The 11,024-nt window shown below is 50.4% G+C and overlaps 1 protein-coding gene across 2 annotated transcripts in view; it reads right to left on the bottom strand.

The window, feature by feature from the left end:
- Positions 1-294: 294 nt before the first annotated feature.
- Vwa5b1 (von Willebrand factor A domain containing 5B1) overlaps positions 295-11,024 on the bottom strand; it is a 57,592-nt gene continuing 46,862 nt past the window's right edge. The window contains exons 17-22 of one of the 2 annotated variants that reach the window (XM_028759921.1): positions 10,190-10,327; positions 6,782-6,907; positions 3,985-4,056; positions 3,260-3,329; positions 2,349-2,466; positions 295-900 (exon numbers count right to left, since the gene is read on the bottom strand). In XM_028759921.1, the coding sequence (XP_028615754.1) occupies positions 394-900; positions 2,349-2,466; positions 3,260-3,329; positions 3,985-4,056; positions 6,782-6,907; positions 10,190-10,327 (1,031 nt within the window). In that variant the 3' untranslated portion in view covers positions 295-393. The remainder of the gene's footprint in view (positions 901-2,348; positions 2,467-3,259; positions 3,330-3,984; positions 4,057-6,781; positions 6,908-10,189; positions 10,328-11,024) is intronic. The other variant, XM_028759922.1, reaches the window with a different exon arrangement.

The following is an 11,024-nucleotide window of genomic DNA, read 5'->3' on the forward strand; positions in this document are numbered from 1 at the left end:
CTCTCTGTTTCTCTGTCTCCCCCCCACCCCGTGCATGTGTGCGTGTGCGTGTGTGTGCATGCATGCGTGCATGTGTGTGTGTGTGTTTCTCTTGTCATGCCCCAGGAGCAGCAAGACCTGGAGCTTCTTGAAGATCTGGATGGGAAAACTATTGGGTCCACTAAAAAAACAAAAAACATAAACCTACCTCACTGTCTTGTTTTGTAGAAGGGGAGACTGAGGCCCTGATGGAGCAGTGACTGATTTAAAATTAGTAGGTGGTAGCAGGCCGGGATTAAATTCAGGCCCACCCACTGCCAGTCCAAGGCTCTTTCTAGCAATACTCTTATTGACTACGGCTTTCAAAAAGTTCCCCTATCAACCAAAACAGCCCCTCATCCCTCTCCCCGTTCCTTACATATAATTGGGGTTATAACAGAGCATATTAAACTCCAGGCTCTCATCCCAGTGTCGCAGGAGCACGAACAGCTGGCGAGCGGTGGCCTTGAGTGTACTCAATGTGCGGCCCTCAGGCATCACCTGCTGCTCCATCCAGGAGCTGGCCTTGGCAGCCACCAGCTCCCACTCAATGATGTAGTTAGCTGAGCTGTGTTCCAGCCACGCCAGCGCCACTGCGGTGGCCCACAGCTTTCCCGTGTGCTTCAGCAGTGTGCTGGACTCCTGGTCTGAGCTGTCTTCAGCTTCAGACTTTAGGGAGATGTTGTCACAAGATGGGGGTGGAGAGGAGAGAGTGGTGCAGTCCGATGGACTCTGGGTCTTCGAATCATGTCGGCGGGTGACGAGGGACATTCGGAGGCAGGAGAAGGGTGAGGTCCACTTGAGTTTCTCCATGGGGATTTGGATGGTCTCGCAGAAGGCTTCGTTGAGCAAAAAGGCTCCCGAGGCCAGCTGCAGAGACACCTGAGGGCAGGGAAACATCTTAGTGAACCTCAAACTGTCAGCCTATGGAGTACCAGGCCACACAAAATCCAGGTCTACATAACCTACCTGCTCATCTCCTTCTGCCCACTCTGCCCATCTGGGGCATTTCAGGATCCCCAAGTCGATGGGGCATGCCCTTACTTTATCCTCCAGCATTGAGGGATAATCTCTCTCTAAGCCAAATTCACTCACTATATCCTTGCTTCTAACCTGCCTCTTGCCCTGTGCAGGCCCTGCTTGGCCACTGGGATTTTGCAGACCTGTCCATCAGACTCTGGTCTGTTCACCCCTGTCTCCGCATGCAGGCTGATTGCTCTCAACTCCTAAAAGGCCTGGCAGACCCCCACCTGACCTCCTCGCACTTTCCCTACCCCCCTCTCTCTTTCCTCTCCCGCCTCTGTTCCTCTGCCTCCCACTCAGAGGGACCTTCCTCCACAAAGCCCAGATTCCACATGCTCTGAAGGTCCAGATCAGTTTCCCGGTCCAGCATGTGATTTATAAAGCCTTTCACCACCTGGCCCCAATTTCCTGTGCTCTCACCCCTTGACTCCATTCTCTAGACACCAAGCTGCGTCCTCTCTAGACCTTTGGCCATGACGCCTCAAGATTCAGGTCTTGGCTTAGCCTGCTGCCTTCTTCCGGAAGTCATACACTATTCTGTCAACACTCAGGCCTCAGGGTCACGCCATCAAAGCAAACCTCTCCTCTCACTGTTCCCAAGGGGTCGGATTGCCGGGTTCCTTGTCTGGCTTCTGTTGGATGCTTTTACTACATTCATCTAATTCAAGGTCATCTCCTCTGCACTGAGCCTGACTCACTGAACACCGGCAGAATGACTGTAAGTGTAAGTGCGTGGCTGCCTGGGGTATCTGGGGATTCCAAATGACACCATGCACGTACCTAGATTTGAGTGGATGGAGATGTGAGGGGGATGTACCCAGACAGTGCCTCTTTTTCATGGACCTATGAAGCCCAAGCTCAGGAACCCCAAGATGTGGCAGGACTTGCCTGCCTTGTTCCTTGACTCCAAGCAGTGGGCTGTTAGAAACAGGCTTTCCTCCCCACCATAGCATACTGGGCCACCTACAGAGCTACTTTTGTAGCCAGGGCATGTCCTTGGGCTATGACTTTAACTTACCTGTGAAGCATGTCAAGGCTTATTTTTATGTACTGAAAAGACTCATGGGTATCGTAGGGCAGTTCCAAGGCAAGGATAGCAGAGTGCAGAGAAGTTTCTTGTGGCTAATACCCACGCTGTATGTGGGGACACGTGACAGCTCCCTCTGCCTTGGTGGCTACTTGGGTGGGGAGTTGTAGGAAGCTCAGGAGTGTTTTGGGTGCTGAGATGAGAGATCCTTGCCTGGTTAGAAGAGAGGGCACGGGCAGGGGCTGAGCTGGGTGGGAGGGGGCTGGGTTCTGAAACTCACCAGTGGTATGTAGTCGGAGCTCTGGCTGCTTGTGGTTGCCTCTGGAGCTTTGGGCAACGATTTGCTGAGTAAGCCCTTGGTAGCTCGGGTCAGCAGCTTGGACTTGCTGAGATTCAACCTGTGCAGATAGAAACAGGGTCTCTGGTGATCCCAGATCTCTTGGGCTGCCTACTCAGAAGCCACTGAAAGGTGGACTCAACAAGATGGTGTCCTCCAGTCTCCTCCCTTGAGAGGCAGGGAAATGGAGGCCTGAAGAAAGTGAGAAAGTGGCCATCCCTAACTCATCTCTTAGCAACAACGGGGCAATGAATGGGTCAGTGTTTTTCTAGGCTGTCTATGGATAGCATGTCCTTCCGAGTCCGGAGATGGAAAGACTCCTAAGATAGTTGTGGTCGTTAATACTGTCAGTTTGACAGGATCTAGTATCAATGAAGGGACAACTCTTTGGGCTGACTGAGGAGAGAAGATCTACCCTAATGTAGGTGGTACCATCCCGTGGAGTGGAACCCTGGACAGAATGGAGAAAGGAAGACGAACACCAGCATCTGTCTCTCTCTTCCTGGCTGCAGATGCCATGTGACTAGCTGCCTCATGCTCCTGCCTCCAGGCCTTCCTGCCATGATAGACCACACCCTCAAGCCAAATAAAACCTTCTGTAAGTTGCTTTTGTTAGTTTTATTTTTTTCTTAACAGAAAAGAAAAAAGTAACTATTTATTGGCTTTCCCGAGAATGTTTATGTTTAAAGAGACCTTGGAAATTGTGGGGGATAGTTTGTCAGCCTGAGACCCAGCATGCTGTGGTATCTCTAGGCCACGGGGTGTTTTAGCATCTTCGAGGTGAGACTAACCCTGCCTTTGACATCAGGAAAAGGAAAGATAGCATCATGTTCTCAGGGGGAAATTCTACTTACTTAGATCCAAAGAGAGCCTCGGAGGCCTTCGTGGAGGACAGAGCGCTGGTGGGCAGGTTTTGAGGGGGACCTGGAGAGTCACAGAATGGCGGACTGAGACTGGATAGGGGTCCTGTCCACTGAGTCACCTCCCAGCTGAGGAAGCTGCCTCTGAGTGGGGCCAGAGCCTGACTGTATGGATGGCACCAGGATGTGAACTGGTTGCTAAGCAGTTACACCCCGGGTGCAGTGGATCAGGTGACACAGGTAAGGGGTGGGTGAGCCTCTAAGGTTCTTGCAGGCAGCCCTGGCATCTTCTGGGAGGTGACTAAAGAGGCTGTGACAGTTTCACATCAACCACCCCATCTCCAGATTAGACACTGAGTTGACAACCCTGCTAGAGGATGCCATGCTGGGTGTGATGGGATGAGGCCCTCTGGCTAGAAGTAGGGGGCCCAACTCTGGGCCCAGCTCTATAACAAACCTGCTGAGTGGACTTTGGAAAATTGTTCCCCCTTTAAAGCCTCAACTTCTTCATGTTTAAACTGGGGGACAGTCCTCTCTATCTTCCCCTAACTGTTCTGAGACATCAGTGAAGGTCTGGGTACTGATGTCTCCGTTGATGCTGAGACACCTACTTCCCCCTCCCCAGACGCCTAACTCCCCTCCCCCAGATGCTTACCCCCCTCCCCTCGTCTCACATTCCACCATCATAATAAGAGGGTCAGCCTCAGCAGACTGCTTACCTTCTGCCACAGTCTGCTTCTCATGGCCGGGGGATGAGGTTTTACTGAAGGTTGAAGGGCTTTCTTGTAGGGCTGTAACAGAGGATGCGAGTGGGGCCCGGGCACCCCACACCCTTCCCTACATCTCACCATGCAGGTTCAAAGTCCTAACACCTCTACTCATTAAGTCCCAGGCCCTTAGTAATGTCACTTAAAGGTCTCCAATGTAAACTGGAGTTAAGGACACCTGTTTTACAGAGTTATTGGAAGAAATCAGTGCTTAGTGCTTCACCAGGTGCTCACCAAGTACTTAATCAAGTACTAAATGAGACCTTGAACTGCAGACCCCACAGGGAATATGAGGCGGATGAGGGAGAGTTTGGGGCTGGGACGAGTCAGGGTCTGGGTACGGTGGGCACCTCCTTCCCAGGTCTGTGCCCACTGGGACGGATGTTCATTCCACGTTTTCAGGAGGCTCCAGTACATGGCCCCAACTCGTTAGAAAGCTTTGAACCTCAGTTTCCCTGTCTTTAAAATAGACATAAGCATGGCTCACAACCATGATTGTAGCGGTCTGAATGAGACATACCCTCCTAGACTCGTTGAATACTGGGTCCCAGTTCGTGGGACAGTTTAGGGGAGGTTTTGGAACCTTTAGGAGTCAAGTCTATTGGAGAAACTATGTCACTGGGGGACGGGGCTTGAGGTTTTGTATTCTTACCCTACTTCCTGTTCTCTTTTTTTTCTGCTTCCTGTGTGGATGAAAGCGTGACCAGGCAGCTTCCTGCCCCCATCACCATTCGAAAGCCTCAGAAACCCTGCTCTTGTTACCATGATGGACTCCATCCCTCTAAAACCACCTACCACAACGGAGCCTTTCCTCCGTAAGTTGCTATCCTCAGGCTATTCATCACAGGAACAGAAACAAAACCAAAGCAATGCTGCATCAAACTGACGACTATTGGGATCATCAGTCTGGCAGGACTGTCTGGCAGGACAGTGTGACATAACGGAGAGTCTAAATTATAGAAAAGAAGCTCAAGCTCAAGTACAAACATGCTCAGCAAAGCCTTTCTATTCCCAAATGGGGGTGGCGGCTGGGGGGAGCTCATAGCCACGGAACTCAGCATGAGGACAAACTAGAGACAGAGAGACTGAATGACTGAGGTAACCAGGAGGTAAACACAGAGCCAGTTAACTCACAGCTCACAGCCAAACACTGAGTCCAGGTCCTGATTCCATCACATGCTGGCTGCATGAACCTGGGTGAGTCACTTGACTTCTCTGGGCCCCGTTCCTATTTTATTTATTTATTTATTTATTTATTTATTTATTTATTTATTTATTGGCCAATGTACTGGCTGTTTTTTTGTGTCAGCTTGACACAGCTGGAGTTATCACAGAAAGGAGCCTCCCTTGAGGAAATGCCGCCATGTGATCCAGCTGTAAGACATTTTCTCAATTAGTGATCAAGGGTGGGAGGGCCCAGCCCATTGTGAGTGGTGCCATCCCTGGGCTGGTGGTCTTGGGTTCTGTAAGAAAGCAAGCTGAGCAAGCCAGGGGAAGCAAGCCAGTAAGCACCCGTCCATGGCCTCTGCATCAGCTTCTGACTCCAAGTGCCTGCCCTGTATGAGTTCCAGTCCTGACTTCCTTTGGTGATGAACAGCAATGTGGAAGTGTGTGCCGAATAAACCCTTTCCTCCCCAACTTGCTTCTTGCTCATGATGTTTTGTGCAGGAATGCAAACTCTAAGACAGCCAAGGAACAGAAACTCTCTTAAGATGTGTGTGAGGGTTCTGAGTAGTGGGGACGGAGCTGAGCACAAGGAGACCTCTCAGCACGGGCCACTGGCAGCCTTTGGTATGGGACAGGGAGAGGCCCAGTGAGAGCTGAGGGGCTGAAGATATGGGGCTTGAAGACAGCGTGATAGGAAGGCAGGGCTCATGACTTCAGTGGAAACCACAGCCTGCCAGGGGCTGAGCCGCAGGGAAGGAACAGTTAGACTGGAGAGTTTCTGTAAGCTCAATGGCTGGGCTCAGAGGGGGTGTGGGGGTCCCTGTGACTTGGGACACAGAGACAGCAAGACATTGTCCTTAATTCTGCAGAGTGGCTCTGGGCATCCAGTGCTCTTCTCTTTCTTTTGCTAACTCTCCCCTCTGAGGAAGCATTCTGATGGTGTGGGTGGCTGACTAGGATCAGGATGTGGCCTCTGGTGTCCTCCCCATGTTCAGTAGAGAGCAGGCTGTCCCCACTGTGTATGGAGGGTTGTAAGGCAGGGGTTAGGATGAGTACAGGATATCTATGGAGAGCCAGAAAGAACAGGCATGGGTGAAAGACGCAAAGCTGTCAGCCTGTCCATCAGATCAAGGTCACACAAAGGTCACGCCACAGCTCTCTGAGCATCAGGCAGTCAGGTGCAGGCAGAAAAGGCAGTGGGGAAACACAGAAAGCAGCAGATGGTGGGACCCCGGGCAGCTGGAATGGCTTCCTCGGTCATCACTTTCTCCTGCTCATTAGGTTTCCCAGAGCTTGGTGTCTGGGGAAGCCAGAGGCTGGAGGGCAGGCAGCTGAGGGTGACGGGGATGCTATGCAGGAAAGCCAGGCAGAGAGGCTCTGCCTGCTGTTTCCTGCCTCTGTACAAAGCCCTGTGCTGGAGTTATGCCAATCCCCTGTGCCTATGGTCATCCTCTGGAACCCAGAGGCCTGTCCTTGCCCTCCCCTTGCTTAGGGGTCTACGATTGCAGACTCGGGGAGCAACCCTTGTAGCCTAGGATGCAGGGGTGCCCGGGCTTCTGAGCCACCATGAGATGGCATTTACCTAAGGTCTGGAATTTGCTGTCTCCTGCAGCTGAGGAATGTTCTCTGAGCATAGTCTGGGGCCTTCCAAGGCCAGCAGAGGAGCCTTTCCACTGTCGGGTCAGGTTCCGGAAGCTGAGCATGGCACCTTCGTGGAGGACAAGGAAGGACAGGGGATCAGGTGGGTATGAACCTGTTGGCTCCTGCCCTTTCCCGATGCAGTCAGCAATGAAGGAATGGCTCTCCTGTCTTTCAATTAACCTAAGGCAGCCAAGCATGGGATAACATAAGACTACGGAGTTTGGGGCCAGAAAGAGCTGAGTTTGAGCTCTGGCCCCATCCCTCACTAGGTGGATGGGATGTGAACTTCTCTGAGCCTCAGTTTCCCTATCTGGAGAATGGGGATACCGGTAAATATAACTGGTGGCATACTGTGAAATGTCCCATGTCCCAGCCCCCTCCTCCGTCACAGGTCCGTGAAGCCCCAGACATTGCCAACGGAAGGCAGAGGGGTAAAGCTAACTCCCCAAAGAGGGTTGGGGCAGCCTCATTCTCAGAGGACACTAGTCTGTGAGTTGTTCCTTAGATATAAGCCGTGTTGTTGGGAAGATGCTCAGTCAGTAAAGCGTGGAAGGACTTGCGTTTGAGTCCCCGAGTCCACGTGAAAACGCTTCCTGTGGTGACATAATCCCAGTGCAGGGAGGCAGAGGCAGGAGGATGCCCAGGACTCACTGTCTGGCCAGCTAGCCTGCCCACTGAGCTTCCAGCCAACAAGGCTGCCTAAAACAAAACAAAACAAAACAAAACAAAAACAAACAAAACAAAACAACAGCAACAACAAAACCCCAGCACTTGAGAAACAACACTTGACCTCTGGCCTCCATTTATGTGGCCACATATACATGTATGTTGTACACACACACACACACACACCCCTACAAATCCACAAATAAAAACAAAATAATCATCTCACTGGGGAATACACCTGAAAAGCCACAGCCCACAGTTCCTTCCCCCAGCCTCTCGATGTGAATTAGCACTTTAAAGGCTCTGAGGCCTTCTGCAGCAGGAAAGCTTCTAGCTTTATTTAACCAAGGGTCCTTGAATGCACTTCCTGACTTGATAGTTTCTGTTTTTTTTTTTCACTAGACAGCTATTTACAGGCTAAGAAACAAGGGGTTTATTTCTTAGCTCACATATGGGGAGTGTTGGGGCTTTAGGATTTGCAGTAAGAAGTAGCCGGGGGTCCCTCATGACCTCTCATGGGGAGATGAGGAGAGGGAAGTGGGGCAGCTGAGCAGCTTCCCTGAAACAGGAGTGAGGCCACAGCAGGGCCGTGGCCCCTGGTCCAGCACCACTGGCTGGTCTGAGCTGGAAATGGGATGTGGGGATGAGGGGTCATTTTGGTAACATGGATAAGGAAAGAGACTGGAAGGTGAGGAGGGGCATGCCTGGTTTGTAAACATCTTCCTGGAGGTCTGGTGAGAAAGAAGGAAAAGAGGGAGAAAAGGAAGGAGAAGGGGAGGGGGAGGGGAAGGGTAGGGGTAGGAAAGGGGATGGGGAGAAGAGGGGAAGGGGATGGGAAGAGGAGGGGAAGGGGATAGGGAGGGGAGGGGAAGGGGATGGGAAGAGGAGGGGAAGGGGATGGGGAAGGAGGGGAAGGGGATGGGGAGAGGAGGGGAGGAAGAAGAAAGGGAGGAGGAAAAGGAGGAAGGGGGAGGAGGGGGAGGAGGGGAAGAGGAAGAGGAGGATACAGCTTAGTGGTAAAGCACTGGCCCAGCAGGCCAAGGCCCTGGGCACTAGCAAACAAACAAACAAACAAACACAAAACAAACCACCAGCCAACCCAGGACAATGTCTTGTAAGTGGCAAAAAAAAAAGCAGAATTCAGAAAAGAAAAACCATAGGCTTAACAACAAAATATAAAACCATGAAAAGTGTTCCCCACACCAGTGGTTCTCAACCTGTGGGTTGTGACCCCTTGGGGTAGAGTGACCTTTTCACAGGGGTTGACCTTCAGATCTCCTGCATATCAGATATTTACATTGTGATCCATAACATTAGCAGAATCACAGTTGTGAAGTAAAAAACGGACATAATTTTGTGGTCGGGGGGCTGCCACACCATGAGGAACTGTATTAAAGGGCCACAGCATTAGGAAGGCTGAGAACTGTTGTCCTACATGGATACACACAGACACCACAGACATATACATGGACATCCCAGATGACACACATGGACACAGACACCATACGCACACAGCTTGCCACTGGGCATATGTGGAGGTCAGAGAACAACTTTCAAGAGTCGGATCTCTCTTAAGTCAAGTGGGTTCCGGGAATCGAACTGAGCTCCTCGGGCTTGGCAGCAGGTGCCTTTACCTGCTGAGCCGTCTTGCCAGCCCCAGGTTGCAATAAATATAAATATATAAATATAAAAACATATAAATATATAATTAAATATATAAAAATATATAAATATATAAGTATATAAAAATATAAAAATATAATAAAAAATTATAAATATAAATAAGTAGTATGGAAGAGTGAGTGAAAACACAGGCTTTGGACCAGGCTACTGGGATTAAAAGCTTCTGCTATGTGACCTCAAGCCATGTCACTAAACCTCTGCCTCTGTTTCCCGTCTGTAAAATGGGGCAAAAATGAAGTTACTTTGCAGAACTGTTTCAAGGGTTGGATGATCTAAAATATGCACATGGACCAAGTGAAAAACACAAAAGAAAAGCCAGTTCTATGGATTGACCCCAGGGCCTCCCACATCCCAGGCAAGCAATCTACCATTGAGTTATAACCTTGACTCTCCTTTTAACTTTTGAGACAAGGCCTTGCTAAGTTGCCCAGGCTAGCCTTGAAAACTGAGTGTGTAGTTCAGGCAGCCTGGACCTGCAACCCTTCTGTCTCTATCTTCTGAGTAGCCAGGATGACAGGTTTTTGCCACCAGGCTGGGCCTGATGGATGATGGGATATCCCTGCAGTGGAATACAATATATTACCAAAAGGAGCGTTTAAGTGTTCCTTCAGGAATAGACTATTTTTCACACCCTTAATTTGAAAGACATAGTATGTATCGGTATGTTCCAGCTGAGGTAACGGCGTGTGTCACGTGATTCCCCTCCATGTAGACAACCCATCAAGAGAAATCAGCATGGGCACGGCAGGGAGGTACAAGCTCTCCTCCTGGGTGGCTGTCACTCTGATGTATCCGTCCTAGGTTGCATCATTTTGGGACTCTTTACAAGGAAATGGATCATTTCTCATCCCTCCCGAGGAGAACAAAATACAGGCATTTTGCTCCTCTCTCCTCCGTGGCTGAGCCGCCTGTTGGGAGTCTGCTCTTTCCTGTATCTCAGCCCCTTCCCAAGCTGGTAGGCTGCGATGTTCCACCCGCAGCACTCACGCATGCGCCTTACCAGAGTTGGGGTACTGGACGACCGTGGGCAGGTACTGCCTCTTGTTCATGTCCACAGGCACAAAGGCTGTATACTTGCTGATCACGCTGCAGGCTTTGCTGGTGTGCACGGCGTTCACCTGGTATCGACGATTGGATCCTGTGGGAGGAAGAGCAAGGGTCACGGTCTGCGATCAGAAAGTCTTTCGTGGCATGGAGACTCTGGAAGCTAAAAAGAAAGCTGGATTAGCAGTCTCCGTCATGGAGATCAAGTAGGTCTTGAAATCAGTGGCCTGCCAACGGGCTAATTAAAGACATTTAAGACAAAAAAACAAACCACCAACAACAAAAAAACCAAAATAAAACACCATTTCACAAGATAAAGGGTATAGATGTTAATGTAAAAACTTAAGTCATTATCTTAGAATAAAAGATAGCTAATTCCTTTAAATAATGTGTGTTATTTAAAAGGTGTTCTATGTTGTCTGTATTGTATATTTGAATCTTGCAGGTGACTAATGGGGACCTTGTGACAGGGCTTCGTGGGTTCCCGGACTGATGAGACAGCTACACTGTGGGAAGATTGAAAAGCTGTGGCCTGGGAGACGGCTTCATGGGCAAGAGTGCTTGCTCTCAGAAAGCACTGAGTTGTGTCCCCAGCATACAGAGAAGCTGAGGATGGCTATGGCCACCTGTCATCCAGCGCTGGAGATGCAGGGGAACCGGGAAACAGGAGGGTCCGTGATGCTTGCTGGCCAGACTTCAGGCTCAGTGAGAGGCTCTTGAGAGGGACACACCCAGAATCTTCCTCTGGCTTCTGTGTATACCTATCTGCCCCCACCTCCACAACTGGCACA

Source organism: Grammomys surdaster, unplaced genomic scaffold (assembly GCF_004785775.1).
Source record: "Grammomys surdaster isolate TR1022 unplaced genomic scaffold, NIH_TR_1.0 126313, whole genome shotgun sequence".
In the NCBI taxonomy this organism is placed as follows: Eukaryota; Metazoa; Chordata; class Mammalia; order Rodentia; family Muridae; genus Grammomys; species Grammomys surdaster.